The sequence below is a fragment of the Myxine glutinosa genome, chromosome 6 (genome assembly GCF_964187855.1).
Source record: "Myxine glutinosa chromosome 6, kmMyxGlut1.1, whole genome shotgun sequence".
Taxonomy (NCBI): Eukaryota; Metazoa; Chordata; class Myxini; order Myxiniformes; family Myxinidae; genus Myxine; species Myxine glutinosa.
In genome coordinates this window covers 44607617-44632150 of record NC_136266.1, presented here as the reverse complement: position 1 = coordinate 44632150, position 24534 = coordinate 44607617, and the positions used below count along the sequence as shown (strand labels likewise).

General features: G+C 44.0%; 1 protein-coding gene across 6 annotated transcripts in view; it reads right to left on the bottom strand.

The window, feature by feature from the left end:
* ARB2A (ARB2 cotranscriptional regulator A) overlaps positions 1-24534 on the bottom strand; it is a 182165-nt gene that overhangs the window by 57112 nt on the left and 100519 nt on the right. For 3 of the 6 annotated variants that reach the window (XM_068119911.2, XM_068119914.2, XM_068119913.2), the window contains one exon: positions 7014-7061. The exons of the other annotated variants lie outside the window; for them this stretch is intronic. In XM_068119911.2, the coding sequence (XP_067976012.2) occupies positions 7014-7061 (48 nt within the window). The remainder of the gene's footprint in view (positions 1-7013; positions 7062-24534) is intronic. 6 annotated transcript variants of the gene reach the window in all.

Genomic DNA, 24534 nt, shown 5'->3' with positions numbered 1-24534 from the left:
CCAGGAAGAATTTATGCCAGAGGCAGTAGAGATGGGAGACCAGTACAGATGATTGATGGCTGCTTGAAGACCGTGCCAGTTGGCCTGAGTGAAATGCCAGACTCGTCGACGCTGAGGAGGCTCTCTGAGAATGGTCAGAGAGATGTCCACTTTAACAAGCACATGATCAGAAGAGCCGATTGGAGCAGAAGAAGAGCAGCAGACATTTTCAGGGAAGTTAGTCATAACCAAGTCCAGAAGAGAAGATGCTCCGTTGACTGAAATCCAGGACGGGAAATTGACAGATTGTGTCAGTCCCAGTGAGTCACAGAAGTCCTTTGCTGAAGAGCCATGGCTGGTGAGAGAGGTACCCACACCCAGCCAACTGGCATGGTGACAGTTGAAATCACCACATATGAGGAAGAGAAAGTTGGGATGGGTAGATAGAAGTTGGTCCATATTATCAGACAGCGAGATTCAATGATTCTGAAAGCTTTGGTTTCAACAGTATTAAGCCGAGCTCGGTGTGAGGCAGGAGCACCGCACCGGCCCAGAGGGGGGAACAGTATTCCATTGAGCTGCGGGTGAAAGCCTTGTATGTGGTGAGGAGCTCAGGTGTGCCAAGGAAGGACTTCGCACGACGGAGGATGCCCAGACGGCGACTGGCTTTGGAGGCTAGCTTGGAAATGTGGTTTTCCCAAGAAAGATCATGGGAGATAGTGAGACCCAAAAGCTTGAGCGACAGAACTTCTTGGAGAGGATTGTTGAGAAAGTGGATGGGAGGGTTTTCCAGTCGGTCTTTTCCGAGAGACATAGTAAGAGTGTGAGATTTGTCAGGATTGAAAGACAAGTTCCACTTGTTTGACCAGTCTGTGATTTTGTCCAGGTCTGCAGAGAGTGAGGAGGCTGCAGACTGCCGATCTGAGGGATGAGGAATGGAGCGGCAGAGAGTGGAGTCATCAGCAAATAGATAGAGAGGATTTTCCAGGGAGTCGGAGAGATCATTGATAAAGACCAGAAAAAGCACAGGGCCCAAAACACTACCTTGGGGAACTCCAGCCAGAACAGGAAGGGGAGATGAGAGAAATCCATTCAGGGCCACACGTTGACTACGACCAGAGAGGAAGTCCGCAAGCCATGTGAGGAGATTTCCATGGATACCAATGCAGGAGAGTTTGGTGAGCAGAGCTGGGTGCCAGACCATATGCGTATCATAGGCACGTGATATGTCAAGGGAGACAGCTCTAATTTCCTGTTTGGCATTGAGGACCTCCATCCATTGTTGAGACAGCAGAAGCAACATGTCCAGAGTAGAATGACCTGGTCTGAATCCAAATTGATGATCGGAGATCAAGCCATTGGAGAAGAGGTAGGATTTGATATCCGAGGCAATGATGGATTCCATGACTTTGCTGATAATTGGGAGCAGGCTGATTGGTCTGTTGTTGCAAGGATCTGTTTTTGCACCTTTTTGTGTAAAGCGGTAATTTTTGCTGATTTCCAAGATGCTGGCAGATGACCTTGAGCAAAAGAGAGGGCGAAAAGCACAGAGAGAGGGTGAGATAGAGCGGCAGAGCAGGATTTTAGGACCCGTGGGCTGATGCCGTCTGGTCCAGTTGCAGATCAGAGTCGAGGTTTGACAAAAACTTCTCCACCTTGTCAGGAGAGAAGGACACAGAGTCCAGGAGCAGTTTGGTTCGACTGGGTAAGGTGGGAACAGAGAGAGATGGGTTTGGGACACAAGATTTTGAGGCAAACACAGAGTTGAGGCATTCGGCTTTGTCACGTGCGGTGTCAACTGTGTAGCCATTTGAAGTAAAGGGAGGGGATGGAAGGGGAACAAACACCAGAAACGGATTTGACCAGACGCCACCAGGATTTGGAGGAAGGAGACAGGTTTGAGCGTTCATTCTTGAGTGTGGAACAACATCAACATTATCTGCTGATGTTGCTTCCCCAGATAACTTGACGCTATGGAGGCCAAATTCTCTTCTTCCTGGATGCCTCGTGAAAAATGCTTGTCGGGCTTTTTACATCCTTTCAATATTAGGATCATGGGACTGGAATGACACTTTAGCACTTCTTGAAGCACTTTCACCACCAGCGTGAACGCAAACAATGACTCACAACTCAGCTCCCAAAAACTGAGAAGGATCGAAATTATGCTCCGTGATAACTAAATAGGTATACCGAGTGGTTGCCAATGATTGGTTGACATCACGAAAGCGAAACTTGCAAAAGTGTTTAATTGACAACAGTAACTGGCAGAAGGCTCAGGTGTCGCTGTCCACTGTCCAGTCATCAACAGTATACACAACAACAACAACATGCATTTTAAAGGCCATTTTCCCTGCTAAAGCGGGGGTTAGCCCAGTAGCGGGGGCAACAGTATGAAGGTCACTTTTGAAATCAGGACTTAGAGGATGTGTTGCAGAAATAAAACCTCAGTTAAGAAAGGGGAACAAGACTAAAAGGCTATGTGAGATGATGAAAAGCTGAAAAAAAAATCCTTGCTTGAATGTAATAATGAAGCATGGAGGAGGTTCAATGCAAGTTTTTTTTGGTGGAGGGCAGGAGGGTGCATATCCTGAAAATTGATGGTGTATTGACAGCAACGAGGTACAAACAAACTTTAAACCACCATGCTATCCCTAGTGGTGCAAGACTTGATCTTACAGCAAGATAAAGATTCAAAATACTCAGCTGGAATGATTAAACCTTCTTTACAAAAGAAAGGAAGTTGAAGTCCTTCAATGAATGGAATGGCCCCCTCACAGCCCAGATCTCAATATCATTGAAGCTGTATTGGACTATTTAGATAAAGAAAAGGAAAAAAGGACTCTTAGCAACCAACCTAAATGATCTTTGGAAGGTCATAGAAGAGGTATGGAACACCATTCAATAGGAGGTGTATTTTAAGAATTTCAATGGTTTTGAAGGAAAAGGGTTGACATACTTGCTAATTGCTATTCGTTTACATCAATGTATATTGTGCATAAATTTGGTTATTTGAATACGATTTTCTATTTCATAAACATTGAACACAAAGTTTTAATATCCTCAAATGCATCAGAACAGAAAAATGCAAAATAATAATAATAATAATAATTCATTTATTTTGTATAGCACTTTTCAAGAAGCCCAAAGGTGCTTTGACAGAGTGCAAAACATAATGCATAACAATACATGAAAACAACAATTGCAAAAAGACAAGAATCAATAGGGAAATATTTAAAGCAAAAGGAGGGAGAAGGAGAAGAGATAGTCAGGGGTTAAATGCTGTGGGTTGAATGTTGAATGCAGTGTTGAACAGGTGGGTCTTTAGTGATGTTTTGAATGTGGTGAGTGAGGAGGAGTCTCTGATGGTGTGAGGTAGTGAGTTCCAGAGGGTGGGAGCAGCGATGGAGAAGGCCCTGTCCCCCCAGGATCTGAATTTGGTCTGGATGGGGGGGGTCAGGAGGTTGGTACCAGCAGAGCGGAGGTTGCAGGTGGGAGTGTGTCTGGAGAGGAGGTCAGCCAGGTAGGATGGGGCCAGGTTATGGAGGGCTTTGTATGTCAAGAGGAGGATTTTGTACTGGATTCTCTGGGGGATGGGGAGCCAGTGAAGCTTGTAAAGGACGGGGGTGATGTGGTCACGGGTCCGGGAATGGGTGAGTAGACGGGCAGCGGAGTTCTGAATGTATTGGAGTTTATTGGTGATTTTTGAGGGTGAACCATAGAGGAGGCTATTGCAGTAGTCCAGACGGGAGGTGATGAAGGCGTGGATGAGGGTTTCTGCAGCCGTGGAGGAGAGGGATGAGCGGAGACGGGCAATGTTTTTCAGGTGAAAGAAGGCTGACTTTGTGATCTGTTTAGTGTATTTGTCGAAGGAGAGGGTTTGGTCAAAGATGACGCCAAGATTCCGGATGTGAGGGGAGGTGGATACTGGGATACCGTCGATGTTGAGGGCAAAGTTATGGGTGGATTTTGTGAGCGTTTTGGGGCCAATGATGATTATTTCAGATTTATCACAGTTAAGCTTGAGGAAGTTGATTTGAAGCCAGGATTTTATTTCAGTGATGCAGTTTGTCAGGATAGAGTGGGTGTCGGTGGAGATGGACTTGGTGGAGATGAAAAGCTGGATGTCATCGGCGAAGCAGTGGAATTGGAGACCATGACGGCGGATTAAGTGACCAAGGGGGGACAGGTAAAGGATGAAGAGGAGGGGGCCAAGAACTGAACCTTGGGGGACACCTTGGGGGAGGGGAGCAGTGGGGGATTTGCAGTTATTGATGGAGATGAACTGGCGTCTGTCAGAGAGGTATGATTTAATCCAAGAGAGGGCAGTGCCGGTAACATTAAAGGTGGATTCAAGTCGGGTGAGGAGGATGGTGTGATCGATGGTGTCAAAGGCAGCGCTGAGGTCGAGGAGGACGAGAATGTTGAGGTTGCCACTGTCAGAGGAGAGGAGAAGGTCGTTGGTGATTTTGAGGAGAGCAGTTTCAGTACTGTGGTTGGAGCGGAATCCGGATTGGAATGTTTCATACAGGTTATTGGCAGAGAGGTGATGTTTGAGTTGAGTGGCTACAGCGCGTTCCAAAACTTTTGACAGAAAGGGTAGGTTGGAGATGGGTCTGAAGTTGTTTAGGGTGTCAGGGTTTAGACCAGGTTTTTTTAGAATGGGGGTGACAGCAGCAATTTTGAGGGAAGGTGGGACGATGCCTGTAGACAGGGAGGAGTTTATTGTTGCAATGATAAGTGGAGAGAGAGCAGGGAGGGAGGCCTTGACAAAGCTGGAGAGGATGGGGTCAAGAGTGCAGGTGGCAGTTTTCATTCCTATGAGGAGTTCAGAGAGGTCAGTAGGGGAGATTGGGGAGAACCGAGACAGGGGGGGGGGGCAGGTGGTTGGAGGGGGAGCGGGTGCGGCGGTGGTCAAGCTGTTGTAGATGTTGTCAATTTTGCGTTGGAAGAAAGAGAGGAAGGAGAGTCTCAGACCTTTGCATAGCAGAAGAAATAATCCCAAGAAAACGATACGACTGGGGTTTTAGACAGTGGATGACAAGTATTCTGAGTATCAGTGGGACCTTTATTCTATTCCTAAAGCGATAAATTGGATTTGAGGTTTTGTCTCTGAAGGTAAGTGGCATCAAATCATTATAAAGGGTCAGTTTTTCCATGGCCAAGTGTACCTCTTCCTCTCCTACGGTACCATCGGTATAACTTTCTAGGAAGAGGATTAGTGTACTACTTGTACACTGATCCTTTCCTATTCCATCTCCAGGTGTTGCATGATGTCATCACCGGGCACCGAAGGGGGCCTGGCGATGATGCGCGCTGAACGGGAGTACTCAGTTTTCACTCCGGTTTCTTTCTTGTTTTCTTGTTTGTTTGTCCGGGCGATATCTCAGCCATCCTTTGAGCTAGGAAGCTGAAATTTCGGCACAATAGTGAGCACGCGCTTTGGCAAAAATAGTATTTTTTAAATTTTGATTAATCAATTAAATCATTAATTACTTTATTATTATCGATTAATTAAGTACTTATTTGTTTCCTTTCTCATCTGGGCAATGTCTCAGGCACATTTGGAGCTAGGAAGCTGATATTTGGACACGACAGTGACCAAGTGATTTGGCTATAAAGGATATTTTTGATGTATTGATTAATCAATTAATCGATTAATTATTTATTGGTTAATCAATTAATCAATTAATTTTTTTCAATTAGTGACCTAATTATTTAATTTTGCAAAATGTTACAGCTTCAGATCAAACTATGGTGGTTGAGGTATGCTATTAGCCAATTGATAAAGAAATTATTTTACGATCATGATTTATTTATTTTAATTATGCAATTAATCAATCAATTATTGTACACCTCTCCCTCCGAATACCGTCTCTATGCACAGCACGGTGGCATTTCCGGGCGCTGAAGGCATACCCGCAATGCTGCATGCTGGAGGATGTTATTTATTTATTTGGCATGGGAGCGGTGTACTTTGAATGCATCTGTACTTGTTTTATCACTTTTTTGGGGGGTTCAAAGCCATACATATTCAAACCATTTGTGGCCACCATTGTTAGAGATGGATGGAGCTCAAAGGAAATCTACGATCTCTGAATTCTCTGTAAACTAACCCGTCAAATGATCCCCACCAAGTGGTAATTTGTGTTTTCTCCAAAAGGATTGGTTTATCAGATGTTGAAGTCACACATGAGGAAAAATTATTTTTATTTAAAAACTCGCAAATTTGTGCATTTTCTCACATAGTATCAAGCGATACTACTTGAACAAATAAAAAAGAACACAAATGTGTGAGTTGCTTTAGTACAGGAAAATGGGAATTTACAGAAGCACAACATAACAACAAAATACTTTTGCTTATTATTTTCCATCTGACCATTAAAATTGTGGCCATAAACAAAAATGCCTGCAAATAGTAAAACACTATTAATATAGAATCCGTCTCTGGATGTGAGACCAACATTAAGAAACGAGTAATAGAGCATCCCTGCTGTGCAGACATGCTGGGGGTACAAGGTAGAACGACATTAGAGCCAGCAGGCAGCCGCGAGGCAGAATGTTCCTCATTCTCTGACTTGAGGAGCACAGAGCGTGGCGGGCATTACGCAAGGCCTTTCACTGCCGGAGTCATTTAGCACCAGCGGGTATGCTGGCTGGACGTGAAAAGAAGAAAGAGTAAAAGGGGGGAAAAAAAAGGTGAAAGGGGCGGTGGTTGGATGGAGGATAGAAAAATTAGTCTGCACTCGAGCTGCCGTGTTGAATTACTCTCAGAACAAGGGAATTCAATTTGTCAACTTAGGCATTGTCCCACTCTCACCCTCACAGCCTTAATAACAAAGCCTTCTCAGGCCCTGACAAGTACAAAGTGGTGGGTCCCTGCAAACTATCCACCAGTCACGATGGTTAGCAGATATATCCTGAAACTTAAACCAATGAAAGGACAGAAAGAGGGTGTTTTGGTGCATAACAAATATGGAAGGCCACTAATGGTGACCAAGGGATTCAAAAGCAAATTTGTTTACAACCTAGCTCACCTCGACGATAACAATGGAAGAGCTTGTGTCATCCAGAAAATGGCCCAGCTGGTCAAAAAATAAGATAAAATGGGATAAACAGGGCACATTTAAATAATGGGTTGAAGCAATACATACGTACATCTCAAAAAATAAATCATTCCACGACCAAAACTTGCAGAATAAGCGTTACACTTACAGTAGAAAGGAGCCAAAAAAAAAAAACACTCGAAACTTCTCTTAAAGATTGAAAAAAAAACCCAAAATATCTGTTAATGATAACTCCAGTATTCAAATTTTCAATTAATTTTCTGAAATTTGTAAAATTTGTTTTTCACTTGGAAGTTGTGTGCTACGATGTGTAAATAAAGGTGGAAAAAGTCTGATTTAATGTATTTTAATTCCAGGCGACAAGGCAACAAAAAGTGAAAATTTTGAAAGGTTGTGTAGACTTTCTATGGGCACTGTCATTTGTTTAATCCTCAGTTAGTGTGGCATGAAAAAACGGTTTGAGAAACCCTGCCGCACTAAAAGTTTGAGAGACCCTGCCGCACTAAAAGTTTGAGAGACCCTGCCACACTAATGGGTTTGAGAGACCCTGCCGCACTAACAGTTTGAGAGACCCTGCCACACTAACGGGTTTGAGAGACCCTGCTGCACTAACAGTTTGAGAGACCCTGCCGCACTAACGGTTTGAGAGACCCTGCCACACTAACGGGGTTGAGAGACCCTGCCGCACTAACAGTTTGAGAGACCCTGCGGCACTAACGGTTTGAGAGACCCTGCCACACTAACGGGTTTGAGAGACCCTGCCGCACTAACGGTTTGAGAGACCCTGCCGCACTAACAGTTTGAGAGACCCTGCCGCACTAACGGTTTGAGAGACCCTGCCACACTAACGGGTTTGAGAGACCCTGCCACACTAACGGTTTGAGAGACCCCGCCGCACTAACGGTTTGAGAGACCCTGCCGCACTAACAGTTTGAGAGACCCTGCCGCACTAACGGTTTGAGAGACCCTGCCGCACTAACAGTTTGAGAGACCATGCCGCACTAACGGTTTGAGAGACCCTGCCGCACTAACGGTTTGAGAGACCCTGCCACACTAACGGGTTTGAGAGACCCTGCCGCACTAACGGGTTTGAGAGACCCTGCCGCACTAACGGTTTGAGAGACCCTGCCGCACTAACGGGTTGAGAAACCCATGCTGGGTTAAATGGAGAAGGCAGTTTCTGGAAGCACGTTGTTGAAGCTGTTCAAACCCACTCTTCCCTCCAGCACTCAAAGTTGGTGGTATGCCACAATTTAATGTCCTACCCCAAACCTACCTATGATACCGCCCTCCACCTCCTCACCCAAGTAACCCTCCCAACATATCCCAATGCGTAGTTGCAAGTTTCCTCACCTCCTCTCTCTTCATTCCCTTGCAACACTGTTGCATCCACCTGCTGCCACAGTGTCAATAGGTTGCGTTTCTGTCCCCATCTATTTGCTCCTCCATAAACATAGATCTTGTGTACAAAAAACAACAGCCTTAATTACCACCGTATTTAATTTTTTTATACACCTTCCCTTCAAATACTCACCATAGTTACATCAATATTCTGAAACATGTACATCATTGTATACATGTTTCAGTATATTGATGAAATTGGAAAAATAAATGAGACCATAAGAAATCTTTTTCGACCGCATGTGTGTACCACAAAGTGGGGTTAAGCAATTGGCTCAATTTGTCTGTCTGTCTGTCTACAAACGTAGGTTTATGATCAAGGAACAACTTTATTTCAATTGAATGTTATATTTTGAACACTAATGAGAACATGCCCCTGCAGTTTAGCAGTACTTTAGCTCTGAATTTGGCAAATTGTACGGAGTCTCATCCCTAGCGCGCATGGGTGCAAGGCAGTGAAGCAATTGTTTCAGTCTGTCTGACTGAATGGCAGTCAAACAAAATGGAAAATCATTCCAATGGGGAAGTGCACTGTTTTAGGAACGTCACAAAGAACACAAATAACAGACACAAAGAACCAATGTAACGCATAAAATCAGGCGGTGTAAAGGAGGGTGCATCTGCATCAACAGCGGTAAACTTCAGATTCAATGTTGATGTTTTTTCTACAGCCTACAACTTTTATTTTATTTCAATTGAATTACATATTTTAACACTGCAGAACACAAATCGCCTTGTTTGCACATCAAAAAAAAAACATTCAGTTTAGCTGTACTTGGGCCAAAATTGTATGCTGCCTTGACCAATCAAATTTGCCACTCGAGCTCTCACGGAGGAGGAACTCTGAGATTCTTCTTCTTATTCCACCAATAAACTGTTTCCAATATATTCTCATGCACGTTTTCTCAAGACTGTGTGGGGTAATGTGTTGCATGAACTCTCTACTTATTTTTATTTTACAGGTGCGAGGCTCTTGGAGGAGTAAGGTAGAGTTTACAGTGGGACAAACATCAAGGGAATGAACAAACATGAAAAGAGGAGAGGTATGAGGGGAGGAAACTCTGAAAATAGCATGTAAGATGGTTGGGAGAGGAAAAGTTAAGATAATGTGACAGAATTGTGGATGACAAGAGTTTGCAGCGCACTGCTTGCTCGAAGTCCTAAAGGGAAAAATGAGACAGAAGAGCTTCTGGAAGGTGTTTCCATAGTGGGTAGAAGTGAGGAATAAAAGAGTTGAGGTGTGCAGTAAGCCTGGATTTTGGAGGTTTTCCAGAAAGTGGGTTAGTGGAAGAAAACATGCATCCTGGCAAAGATAGGGAGGGTCAGAGGACTGAGAGAGCAGAGGGAGCAGTATGGGACAAAAGATGGTATGTGATGTGAGAAAGTTTGTGTGATGGAATTCGGCAAGGTTTATTATCTCCACCACAGAAGGTGGATGGAGGTTATGTTTTCACCCTGTCTGTCTGTTTGTTTGTTACTTGCCAAATCGAAGATTTGCAAGTATATTGGTTGGTCTGGTCTGTTATTCTGACTGCCTGTTTGTATGTCAATTGCCGAGAGGTCACATTTTTAGTCCGATCTTCACAAAACTTCAGCATCCGATAGAGGTAGTGGCAAGCTGGAAGCCTATTACTTTTGAGGCCAATCGGTCAAAAGGTCAAAGTCACATAAATCGCTAACTTAAAACCAATTCACTTGACATCTATGTGCATGTGCGTGTGTGTACATATATATATATATATATACACACACAAGGGCCAGTCAATAAGTAACCTTAAAATGGCGATATAAATTATAAATTTGAGAATGTAATGTGTGTAGTTGTAGAGGACATGTCATATATATATATATATATATATATATATATATATATATATATATATATATATATATATATGTGTCACGCTACCAGATTCTTGTACCAGATGCTCAAATTATGGATTTAGAGTTATACCTGCAGCATTAAAGTACTAACCCTGTACCTCCATAAAATAGCAGGGTTGGTCAAATTGGGCAATTACAAATGCATTAAAACAAAAATTTAAATATTCATGTGTTACCCAAAATGTCAAGTTTTTCAACTTTTCATGCCAGGAAATCTAAAAAATTTCGCAAAAAATATTGTGCACAAATACTGTAAATGTGCACAAATACTGTAAATCCTCGCCCCCCCCCCCACCCCCCCATCTGTACGCTAGCCCAAGCTGTCATGCCAAAATATCAAGGCAAAATGATGAGTCGGCCTACATGTATAGAATTTTCACACACATGTTTGGTGAAGCACCATTTACAAGAAGTATGTACACAAGGCTTGACTTATCCATGAAGGACAATAAATGCATGTGGCATCATACTACTTACACTTGAAACCACACGGGATATTAAGTTGGCAGCCAGAAGTGTGATTCAAAGGTCAAGTCATTGTCTTGTGAGCCTAATTCACAAAGTACATACAAGTACAGCATTGTTCAGTAAACAATATTCTTTGTCTAGTATAGTATATGAATAAAATATCATGCACACTGGATGCACAGCACTGAGCAGCATGCACAGGTCTTATCAATTGCACAAACTATAATGACTGTCTCAATCATTTTCAGTCATGAGTCAACAAAATGAATCAGATTGTCATATAAGTAGTGGACAGGTCACAACACCCCTGTTGCTTCTACGATGGCCGGCCGGCTTACAGTGAGAGCAGGTTGGCCTGGCACGCTTGCCACCAACAGCAGCAGAGTCACCAGATGGCCAATAAAGGTATATTTCCGGCGGTTTATTGCTGATAAACGATCAATCCGGAAGCGAAAACGGTGAAACACGCGGCGCCGCCTTTCAACGGCGTTTATACGCAGTAGATGTTTAGCACATCTGGTACAATAATCTGGTAGCGTAACACACACACACACACACATTATATATATGTAAGAGTCATGTCTTGCCTGTTTTAGATCTGGCAACATTGAGCGTATGACGTCAGAAGAGTAGTTCCAAGATAGCGGCTCGCTTAGCGGCTCGCTCCAGGGAGGAGCAACGTTCTGTCATCCGTTTCTTGGGAAGTGAGGGTGTGAATGCCAGTGAAATTCATCGCAGAATGAAGATGCAATATGGTGACGCATGTTTATCGCTGCAGGAGGTGTACGACTGGGACAGGAAGTTTAAAAGTGGAGTGTCCAGTGTGGCAGATGCTGCTCGCTCGGGCCAGCCTCACACCAGAAATGGTTGCAGGAGTTGAGCGCATGCTAAGGGAAAACCGTCGCATTACGCTGGATGAAGTGGTCTCCGAATTGAACATTAGCCATGGTTCAGCACACCATATCATACATAATATGCTGGGGTTCTGCAAAGTGTCTGCAAGGTGGGTGCCTAGACAACTCACACAAAACTGAAAGAACAGCGAGTGGATGCATGTGAAGAACGTCTGCGACATTATGAAACAGAAGGCGATGCTTTCTTACAGCACGTAGTGACTGGGGATGAAAGCTGGGTCAACTACCTTCCGCCAGAAACGAAGAGGGCAAGCAAAGAGTGGCGCTATTCAACTCCACCGAAGCCCAAAAAATTCCGCACAAAGCAGTCCGATGGAAAAGTGATGCTGATGCTTTTCTGGGATAGCCGAGGCCCACTTGTAGACATTACATGCCCATAGGGACCACAGTCAACTGTGCATCATACTGCGACCTCCTTAAAAATCATATGAAACCAGCAATCACATCAAAACGTCATGGACTACTCACCATCGGTGTTTTGCTGCAGCATGACAATGCTCGGCCACATACCGCCCACGCTACAGCTGCAACAATCGAGGACCTGCATTTTGAGTGTCTCCCTCATCCACCTTACTCACCAGACCTCGCCCCTTCGGATTACCACATTTTTGGGCCACTTAAAGAGGCGCTTGGTGGAACCACTTTCCGATCTGACGAAGAGGTCCGAGAGGCGGCGCACTATTGGCTACACAAGCACCCAAATTTTTTTTTTTCTCGGGGGAATCCATGCCTTAGTAAAGCGATGGAAAAAATGCATTGAATGCAATGGAGATTGTGTTGAAAAATAACAGTTGCTACACACGTACATGCAATAAACAAGTTGTGAATTTTTTTTTCAGGTTACTTATTGACTGTCCCTCGTATATATATATATATATATATACACAACATGGCCAAAAGTATGCGGACACCCATTCTAATAAGTGGATTTGGCTGTTTGAGCCACACACATTGCTGACAGGTATATGTATATAATCAAGCAGACAGCCATGCAATCTCCATAGACAAACATTGGCAGTGGAATGGGCCATACTGAAGAGCACAGTGACTTCCAACGTGGCACCGTCATTGGATGCCACCTTTCCAATAAGTCAGTTCATCAAATTTCTGCCCTGATAGAGCTCCTCCGATCAACTGTAAGTGCTGTTTTTGTGAAGTGGAAACGTCTGGGAGCAACAACAGCTCAGCCACGAAGTGGTCGACCACACAAGATCACAGAACGGGACCGCCGAGTGCTGAAGCGCGTAAAAATCGTCTGTCCTCGGTTGTAACACTCACTATAGAGTTCCAAAGTGACTCTGGAAACAACGTCAGCACAACAACTGTTCGTCGGAAGCTTTATGAAATGGGTTTCCATGGCCAATCAGCCGCACACAAGCCTGAGATCACCATGAGCAATGCCAAGCGTCGGCTGGAGTGGTGTAAAGCTCGCCGCCATTGGACACAGGAGCAGTGGAAATGCGTTATCTGGAGTGATGCATCATGCTTCATCATCTGGCAGTTCGACGGCCGAATCTGGGTTTGGCCGTGCCAGGAGAACGCTACCTGCCCGAATGCATAGTGCCAAGTGTAAAGATTGGTGGAGGGGGAATAATGGTCTGGGGCTGTTTTTCAAGGTTCGGGCTCGGCCCCTGTGCATGACAATGCCCCTGTGCACAAAGGAGGTCCATACAAAAATGGTTTGTTGAGATCGGTGTGGAATAACTTGACTGGCCTGCACAGAGCCCTGACCTCAACCCCATTGAACACCTTTGGGATTAATTGGAACGCCGACTGCGAGCCAGGCTAATCGCCCAACATCAGTACTAATCGCCCAACATCAGTGCCCGAGACCTCACTGATGCTCTTGTGGCTGAATGGAAGCAAATCCATGCAGCAATGTTCCAACATCTAGTGGAAAGCCTTCCCAGAAGAGTGAAGGCTGTTATAACAGCAAAGGGGGGACCAACTCCATATTAATGCCCATGATTTTGGAATGAGATGTTCGTCAAGCACATACGGGTGTGAAATTTTGGTGTCCACATATTTTTGGCCATGTCGTGTATATATATACATATATATATAGAAGTCTCTAAGAACCCCAGAATGTCATCATGGGACCTACAGGTAGCTCTTCCCACTGTTGATGTCAAAGTGCACGAGTCTACCATTAGAAAGCGGCTGCACAAATTTGATCTACATGGGAGGTGTACAACAACAACAACAATAACAACAGGCATTTTAAGGCCATTTTCCCTGCAAGAGTGGGGGTTAGCCCTACATGGGAGGTGTGCCAGGAGGAAACCTTTGCTGTCCAGAAAGAACATCAGGGCAAGACTAAAGTTTGCCAATGAACACCTCGGCAAAGACCAGCACTTTTGGAACAATGTGCTCTGGACAGATGAGTCAATGGTAGAGCTATTTGGCCACAGTACCAGAAGACATGTTTGGCGAAAACCAAAGACAGCATTTGACCACAAGAACCTGATACCAACTGTAAAGCATGGTGGTGGAAATATTATGGTTTGGGGCAGCTTTGCTGCATCAGGGCCTGGGCAGCTCACCATCATAGAATCCACTATGAATTCTTCATTGTACCAAAGGGTGCTTGAGGATAATGTGAGGCCATCTGTCGGAAGTTGACGCTCAACCGAAGGTGGACCTTGCAACATGACAATGACCCTAAACATACCAGTAAATCCACCAAGGAATGGCTGAAAAGAAAGAAATGGAGGGTTCTGGAATGGCCAAGTCAAAGCCCGGATCTAAATCCCATCGAGATGTTGTGGGGGGATTTGAAACGAGCTGTGCATGCAATAAACCCCTCAAATATTCCACAGCTGAAAATGGAGGAGTGGGCTAAAATTTCTCCCTGTCGATGTGGGAGACCGGTCGACAGTTATAAGAAATGCCAACTTGAGGTTGTTTCTGCCAAAGGGGGCAATACCACCTATTAGAGCCAAGGGTGTATTTACTTTTTCCACATGCGAAATTTGCATTTATGTTTATTTAAATTATACAATGGACGACAAAATGCAAATATTTCATGATATTTGTTATATTATATCACCTTTATCTGTCAATATTGTTGAAATGAAGATCAAATAGCTGTATGTTTAAATATGTTGAAAAAGTCAAAACTTTACATGGGGTGTACTTACTTTTAATGTGACTGTATAAGGTACATTTCAATAGTACGTAATTAATTAATAGATACAAAAAGTATAACACACACACACACACACACACACACACACACACACACACACACACACACACACGTCACACACACACACACACACACACACACACACACACACACACACACACACACACACACACCTCATCCATTTATAGTACATGTAGACCTTTTGAGCCCTTCCACCTTTTAAACCCTTGGAACATTTTAATTGGATCCCTTTGGACCCTTGCGCCCTTATAGGTGAACCCTTTAGACCATTTTAAGCCTTTTACACCATTTGGACCTTTAAGACCCTTTACACACTTTAAACCTTTACACCCCTTAGACCAGGGGTGGGGAACCTTTTTCCTGTCAAGGGCCATTTCGATTTTTAGAACATCCTTCGAGGGCCATGCTAAATTATTGAATACATATATCGGACTCACCTAATGCGATGGCTGGAACTGTTTCTCTTTGGCGAGGCGTTTGGTGTCAGGTGGTAGTGATGATGATGCTACTAGCAGCTGGTTTTGCAGGTTTGGGTCAGTCAGTCTTGAGCGGAACCGAGTCTTTGCAAGAGTCAGTTTTGAAAAGAACTGCTCACAGCTGTAGGTCGTCCCAAACAGTGATGCAAACTTCAGTGCATGTCTCCTCAGAATGGGAAAATCCTCAGCACGTACATACAGTTTATAGAACTCGAGCAAAGGGAGGTTGTTGTACCTAGCTTTGAGCTCGTCATTGCTTTGCAGCTTAATGATTTCGTGTTGTAGGTTGTCAGGCACATCAGCTGGTTCCACATTAAACGGCGTGGCAAATATGTTCAGTTCCCTTTGTTTACTTTTCATGTCCTGGAACCTCTCTCCAAATGCCTGGAGGAGTTTTGCACACTCAGCAGCATATTCAGATGTCACAGCAGGCTTTTGTTCTTGCAGAGTGGGAAAGTGGATAGTGTTTCCCCTTTCCAGTTGCACTTGCCACAGCTTTAGTTTAGCTTCAAGTGATTGCAGAGAGCTGAGAAGCTGGTTGGGACCTTGGAGCTTGACGTTCAGCTCTGACAGGTACTTGGTAATGTCCACCATGAAGCCCAAATCACACAGCCACTTGCTATCACTGAGTTCCATGACAGGTTTCCCCTTCATCTCCATGAACTGTTTCACTTCTTCTCTCAGTGAGTAAAACCGTGTGAGCATATTTCCGCGACTCAGCCACCGCACCTCACAGTGGTAAACCAGATCTCCGTACTCTGACTCTAGTTCACTCAGTAGCTCCTTGAACTGGCGGCTGTTCAGCCCTCTGCTTTTGATGACGTTTATGGTGGAAACGAAAGTTGTCATCACATTGTTGAGCTTCAGGGACTGTGCACACAGATTATCTTGGTGTATGATACAGTGGCATACAACTAACTCACTTGGATCGAGATTGAGACGACTCATTTCCTTTTTGAACAATGCAGTCAATCCCTTTTGCGTGCCAACCATGGCTGGGGCTCCATCCATGGCCAGGCCACTTAACTTGTCAAACTGCAGTTCGAATTTGTTCATAGCCAAAACAACTTGCTCAAACAAATCCTCACCTTTGGTGGTGCCATGCATGGCTTGCAAAGACAGCAACTCCTCCCTCGTATCAAACTCAGCTGTAATCCCCCGCACAAAAATGGCTAGTTGGGCGGTGTTTGTTATGTCCGTTGTCTCATCGCAGGCCAGAGAGAAAAACTGGAAATCTCTTGCGGTGTCCTCCAGTGTTTTCTCAATATCTTGTGCCATGTCAGTAATCCGATCTGAGACAGTTCTTCGAGACAAACTGACACTTTGGAACAATTTTACTTTGTCCGGTGCGAGCAGCTCCGCAGCGGCAACAAGGCACTCCTTCACAAATTCTCCTTCTGAATGCGGCATCAGCTTCTTAGCGATTAGCTCACTCACCACAAAACTAGCATGCGTAGTGTTGTCTCGGTCAGATTGTGGTCTTATGAAGACTGCTTGTTGAGCACCAAAACTCCGCCGAAGAACGTTAACTTTATCCAAGCGCATTTGTCCTTTCAACTCGTCCAGTTTAGCATGTTTTGAGCTGTAATGACGCTCGAGGTTGGCCTTTTTCATCACCGAGAGCGCTTCCCGACAAACTAGGCATACTGGCTTGCCTTTTACTTCCACAAATAAATAATCGTTTGCCCATTTCTCTTGGAACGCGCGACATTCCGCATCTACCTTTCTTTTCTTGTTGGTCGCCATGTTTGCATATACTGAATGAAATGATGACATGAGATCACGCGATCACTTGACTGTCCGGAAGGTCGCATATCGCAGTTACGACTGTCTGGAACTCACTTGACTGTCCGGAAGGTCGCATATCGCAGTTACGATTAATCGCAAATTAGTTTTAATTTGATGGCAATTATTCTGTTAGCGCCAACATATTTTGCCAACGTCAAATAAATGAATAAGTTCTCAAATGTGCCGTCCGAGGCAGCATCTGCTCGCCACGTTCGGCATTCGTTGACTGTTACAACACGTGAAAGCTCGCTCCTCTCTGATTGGTTGAATCGTTTTTGGCCATAACTTGGTTACCCTTTGTCCGATTAATTTAAAACCTTGAAAAGGAGAGATTACTGGAATTATAGATAGATGAATTGCCTCGCGGGCCGGATCAAACGGTCTCACGGGCCGGATCAAACGGTCTCGCGGGCCGTATACGGCCCGGAGGCCGGAGGTTCCCCACTCCAGCCTTAGACCAATAAGACCTTTTAGAACCCAAAGACCCTTCAAGACCCATTAAGACCCATAAGACAGCTAAGACTCTTTATAACAATGAAAGACCCTAGAAGGTGGAAAGTTTCAAACAAGCATAAATTAAAAATATGTTCGTGAGTTTCCTATCATGCCCTTTATATGACTGCACTGTTTGCCCCTCAAAAGCTATCTGGAAACTATTTCAGGACAGGCACCATCAATATTTTTCCATCAACATTTGGGAAAGAATGAGGGAGGAAAAGTAGAGAGAACTAGAACAATACTCTTCAATGTCACGATGTCGACCGGATATGCCTCCACCCACATTATTACATCATTATAATACTTGTACCAAGTTTGATTTAAATCCATTCAGCTGTTCTCAAGTTATCAAATTTTTACTTGATGACCTCTAACCTTTGACCTTGGGACCCCAAAATCTAATCAGTTAATCTTTACATCATTATAATACCTGTACCAAGTTTTAAGTTAAATCCATTCAGCTGTTCACAAGTTATCACATTTTCACCTGACAAGATCCATCTGACCTTTGACCTCAGGACCCCAAAATCTAATCAGTTTATCTATATCATTATACATATCTGTACCAAGTTTGAATTAGATCCCTTTAGCCGTTCTCAAGTTATAGACCTATAACAGACTTTGGCCTTTGACCTATTGACCTATTGACCCCAAAATCGAATCAGTTCATCTTTACATCATTCCACATAAGTGTACCAAATTTGGTCAGAATCCCATCACTGGTTCACAAGTTATCGTGGTAAGAGTATTTTTACCTAACATGACCTCTGACCTCGTGACCTCAAAATCTAATCGGTTCATCTTTACCTCATTATACATACCTGCACCAAGTTTGACGAAGATCCCTTCAGCCGTTCTCAAGTTATCGCGGTAACTAAAACCTATCACGGACAGACAGACGGATGTACGGACGGACGGACGGACGGAGACGGACAGACAGCCGGACGGTCACCTAAAAACTTCGTCGGCGGAGGCATAACAATGTAACGTAATGTGAAGGAATGAGAGGAAGAGAAGAGCGTTGGAGGAGTGGGGGGGGGGGGGGGGGGGAGTTAATGTCGAAAATTACAGTTTTTGATACGTAATATACACCCTATGTGCCCACATGAACTCGGTAGAGAGCATACCTCTGCCAGGCTGAACAGTTTACATTTTGTATCCCACTGATATGTCTCGGATTGAACCAAAAGCTAATCGGCTTGTTAATTTCACCAAACAAACTCATCCACCTAGTTCTGCCAGATGTCGTCCACAACTTTTTGAAATATCATGCTACATATCGTTTTTGGTCCTAAAACTCAGTGATGAATAATCACTTAAATAATTTAAAAGCTCTCGTATCCGGATTCGGATCTTCACCAAAATTGAATTAACTCGTCCTTATTATACACACAGTCAGTCCACCAAGTTTCATCTGAATCTCTCCACAACTTTTTTTATAGATATTGTACCATATATAGTTTTTGGCCCCATCTCTCAATGGTGAAGAATCACCTAAAAATTATCAGATCCAAATCTGGATCTTCACCAAAATGCAGTCATTTCGACTTTGTCGTATACTCAACATTTCCACCAAATTTCATCTGAATCCGACCACAACTTATTGAGATATCCTGTTCACAAACAACCAAACAGACAGACAAACAAACACACAAACGGTGAAAAAGGTGGACTGGACTGAGGTAATAAAAGAAAACTCAAAACTCGATAAAAAGTTGTACATTTGACTTGGGAAATAAATTAAGTCTACTGGTGCCAAATTCTGCGAGTAGAAGGGCTGGGTCAGCAAAGTGAACAAAAGCTCCTCCATGGCTACCAGACAAACTTGCGAATTGCGTGCAGGGCAATGTCTACTCCCACATTGCTTCAAAAAGACCGAAAGTAGTGCGTTTAAAATATATATTACTTCTTCGAAACTGAGGTTCAAGCAAGTTCGAGATGGAAGAGAGTTGAAGGAAAGGAAAAGATGTTGGTGAAGTAAAGATTGGAGGCAACTTTGGGATGGCGTTTGGAATGAATATCGTGATGTGAGCAGCATTAACCTGTTGAATGCTGGCGATATGAACACACGTTAGATAAGACATGTGTGACAAACTAGGAAATTATTGGTTTCATATCCAGATATAACTCTACATAAAACTTTGTAGCTACTTTACAACAGTTAGCAAATATTTGGAAATACACAAAGAGAACGTTCTTTCAAAATTGAAATCAAAGAAAGACAATCCAGTCATGCTACGGTTGCATCTGGGTTGTCTAGCTCTGAGTACAAGTTACGGAGGAAATTGAGCAGCCTGTTATACAGATATTATCATACAGTGACAAGTTGCTGCATGTTGAAATACACCATCGATCAGAAGGGGCGTCAAGATAGCTGTCATGTCTGCTCAAATTGGTTTGTGCAAATGATTGAATGAATGAATGATCGTTTTAAGGCATTTTTCCCCGCTAGAGTGGATCATGGTTCCCTGTTTGAGGCAATGTTTTTATGGCCGGATGCCCTTCCTGACGCCAACCCTTAATCGCCTCTTACGATGCGCAGGGATACGGTGTACCAGTGTACCTATTCTAAATCGGGGTACACACCGGGATCATTCATCCCAGCTAGCTGGTACTCAATTTGCCTCCCTCGGAAGGATGACAGGCTGAGTCAACCCCCCTGGTGTTAATTCAGCGATCGGCCGGGATTCGAACCCAGGATCCTTGGATCCCAAGCCAGCACCCTAACCGCTAAGCCAACACCAGGCTTGTAAAAGTAAAAAATGAAATTTGTGGAAGTAAAATGAAATTTGCAAGAGTTGGTCGGCTGGCCTGTATGACTGCATGAAGTCAGCACATCTAACCCAACTGGCTCATTAATGACCGTCAGAGGCATTAGTGAGCCGGCTGGGTTAGGTGCGCTGCGAAGGGTAATGCATGATTAGTTTCATGGTAGGGACAAACATAAGGCATTGGATTTGTCCCGCAGTCAAAATGTTTTTCATCGCATTCGCACGTTATAACGCTTCTCACAAGATTGTTGGAGTTTTGGCTTACATTCGGGGTCATCCATATATTAAGGAACGCGCACAGAGATTGGTGGGTGCTTTGCCCACGTTATGGAGCGTTGCTTGTGAGGCGGAGGTTGTCAATTTGTTGCGTGATATATGGATGGCCCCTTGCCATTGGACTCCATTTAATGTTTCTCTAATGCTTGACATCTAGGCCTGCACTGCGAGACAAATTACATTTCTCAGTATAATTATCACCTTATTTTGACAACAAGTACACATGCTTTCGTATATGGCAATCTTGTACTTTGACCAAGGATGACATGAATGGCTTTTAAAGGCCCCATTATAAAGCAAGAAGCTTGCTTTCAGACAAACAGATCGTGACTTGAAACCTCAAAACAATAAGTGCACAGAGCATATTTTCTCCACATCTCTGAATTTGGCGTAAAAATCCGCACAGCTGAAAATGGCAACTTCAACACCATCGACAGTAACACATCCATTCTTTGTACAGTGTTGGAGTGAGATTATAAGCTGAGACAAGGAATTGGTTTGTGCCTTCCCTAAGGTGCCAAACAAACCCCTGAATGACACTTCTCGCAATCAGTCATCCTGTCCATAGAGAGGTTAGGGGTCGAGGGGAGCAGCAAAGGTCAGGTTTGGGGTCAGTAGAGGGCAGCGGCGTGCCACATTCCTCACTGCCAAGTTACAGACGATCTCCTGTCAAACTGAGCAGTGTGCGGCAAGATGGGGGATTGGAGCAACACATGAGGCGAGCTATGGCAGCAAGAATAAAATGCGGGCCTAAAAGGCAAATGGCCAGAAGGAGCTATTGACTGCTAAGCCCTTTAGCCTCGGTGCCCTCAATGCAAAATGCTATTCAACTGCCTGGATAATGAAAATCAGGCACAAGTGACAACAATCGCACCACTATTATTATTATAACAGGAGAATCATTAAGGGGAAAAAGCTTTCCAAAACAAATCCCTACAATGTAAATAATTCATATCTCATGTGTCAAAAGGCTGACCAATGCTGCAAAGGAAATAAGGAATTTTTTTTAATTCCCACGAATTTATCCGTCTTGAAGCATGTTTCCCATCCAGGGCACATCCCCGATGCACCAAATTCTGCCCCCCCCCCCACCCACTGCCCCCATCCCCTCCCATCAACCTGCCTCCTCTTTCAGCCCTTCTCGACAATAACCCATCTGCCTTCACCCCCGCTGCCCTGCAAGACAGCACAGCAGAAACTTTCCCATTGAAAAGGCAAACACAGAGGCCGTGGTGGCAGCCGAATACACAGCACGAGGAATTCCGAAGCACAACAAGGGCCTGCGGGTTTAATATGATCGCACTGGCCGAGGGAAACGCGGTTATTAAAACAGGACAGGGTCATGGGCATCAATGGGGTACTCTCTCATTCACCTTTTGCACTTTCTATCTCCACTTTCATTTCAATGCACCACCACAACACTCCATTACTCTCAACAATCTCAATCTTCCTTTCTTTTTCTTCTTTTTTCGTCTCAAAAGGCCTCCTGCACGACTCCCAATATAATCTCTCACATTTCCATCAAAACACACCACAGCTCTCCCTCACTCCATCCGACTATGCACGAGCCAATTACATCCTCCTTTTGTTTTATCCACTATTTATTTAACTGCAGGGTCCTGCAAAATTGCAATTTTGCTATTTTCATGGTGCTAATATTACTGCAGGCCCATGTGCATATCACTGTCTGCTTCTATCATGCATTTATTCTCAAGTTGCTCATTTGCATATATTATACGTGTACAGTATTTTCTTTTACGAGCGCTTATTTCCTGGTGATAAAATATCAAGAACAAACCACAGAAAGAATCCCTTTATTTATTTATTTATTTATATTTTAACACTTCACTCAGGGCTCATATAATAGATTTATAAAAATAAACCATCTAGCCTTGCTTTTTACCATGTTGTTTAGAGGTCTGCATTACAGTACGTGCTGAATGGAGAAGGTGAATCAGACTCGGCAACGGTTGCTCGAGTGAGATGTGCATGGAAGAAGTTTCGGGAACTGAGTGGCGTGCTGATGAGGAGGGGAGTGTCGTTGAAGCTGAAGGGAAAGGTGTATGCTGCATGTGAGAAGTGTTATGATTTGTTGCATGGGTAATGAACGTAGAGCAGCAACGAAGGCTGGAAAGGGTGGAAATGAGAATGGTTCAGTGGATGTGCGGAGTATCGTTGAGAGAGAGGAAGACAAATGATGAAATGCGAAAGATGATGGGAATAGAGCCTGTGATTGATGCTGTGAAGAGGAACAGGTTGAGATGGTTTGGTCATGTGTTGAGGAAGGATGAAAGTGACTGGTTGAGAAGAGCGATGGAAATTAATGTAGAAGGAAGTGGAGGACGGGGAAGACCGAGAAAGACTTGGCTAAAGATGGTGGAAGAAGAAATGCTGGCAAGGGGGTTAACAAGGAGAGATGCAGAAAATAGGGCAAAATGGAGAAGATTGTCATGGGGACCGCAAGGCAACCCCCGCTCTAGCAGGGAAAATGGCCTTAAAATGCATGTTGTTGTTGTTGTTTAGAGGTCTGTAACCGTGTTTTTTTTGTGTTTGTCTCTTTGTTAACTTGGTTGTACAGGTTCCTGTGCAATGACAATGCATGAGAAACAATAATCATTGAATTTGATTTGATGCTGAAACCCGAAAGATGCCTTTCATTTTGTCAAAGCTTCAGGAAGGTTCTTTAAGTTATTATGTTTTTTTGTTTTTTTTTACGACGAAGTCTAGTCGCATTACATTATTATCAAACAATCTGTATATTATTGCCGCAAGTGTGGGCTGAAGAACAAAAGGATAAATGTGCCGGTTTGAAAAGCTCTGCAAATTTACGGCATTTATTTCAGCGATAAAACCTGGGAAAAGCTTAAAAATGGCAATCAGTGTTACCTTTTCAATCGTTTAGAATTCCTAACGCGAAGTTCTCTGAACAATGGCTCTCCAGTTTGGGCTGGAGCCCACTTTGCAATTCTTCTTCTTCATTCGCATGCAGCACAAGGCTGTGGGGTAACATCATTGGCTGAGGGTGCGGCTGATGCAATGCCCTCTTTTGGTTAAGGCAGGAATTTGGCCATGGTGCCGGGCCATAGCTCGCCTAGTCTTCGCCAGGGACGCAGTGGGTACTTTAACATGCAACGAATGCTGGAAAACTGGACGCCTGTTTAACGTCCATCCGAGGGACGGCAAACACATTGATGAATCACCTGCCTGTGAAACACCAGGATGACAGTTTATGGCTTGGTCGGGATTCAAACCCAGCCTAAACAGCTGCTTGGAGACAGGTGTGCGTACCTCTGGACCATCCTGTCAGCCAATCCTAGCACTTCCTGATATTGTAAAATCCAAAGTTCTGAGGATCAATGTCATATCTAAAAATTATGGCAAGGTACAAAGCTTACTCTTCTCCAACCTTCAGCAGACAACGCCTCCCCCCCCCCCCCCCCCCCACTCCTAGTTCTATTCTGGTTTTGCACCATCAGCTCTTTCAAACATACAGCTCTGCTCAGTTGATCACATTCTTCTTCCAACTCAATCCTTGTTTGCCAATGTAAATTCAGACTGACAACTTGCCACCCATCATTTGTCCACCCTTTCTCTCTTCTGTGGAATAGTCTTCTAGGCAGTTCTGCTCCTCTGAATAATTTAACCGTCAGCTCATCATCACCTTATGTCAAGTAAGATGTCTAATTCTGAGCTTTTCTAATTTTCTTATAACATGCTATCCTGTCTGTTTGCCTTTCTCTTCTTCCTGTCAGTATGTGTATTCTCTGGAGACATAATTCACAATGCCTATAGAAAGTCTACACCCCCTTTCAAAATTTTCACCTTTTGTTGCCTTATAGCCCCCCC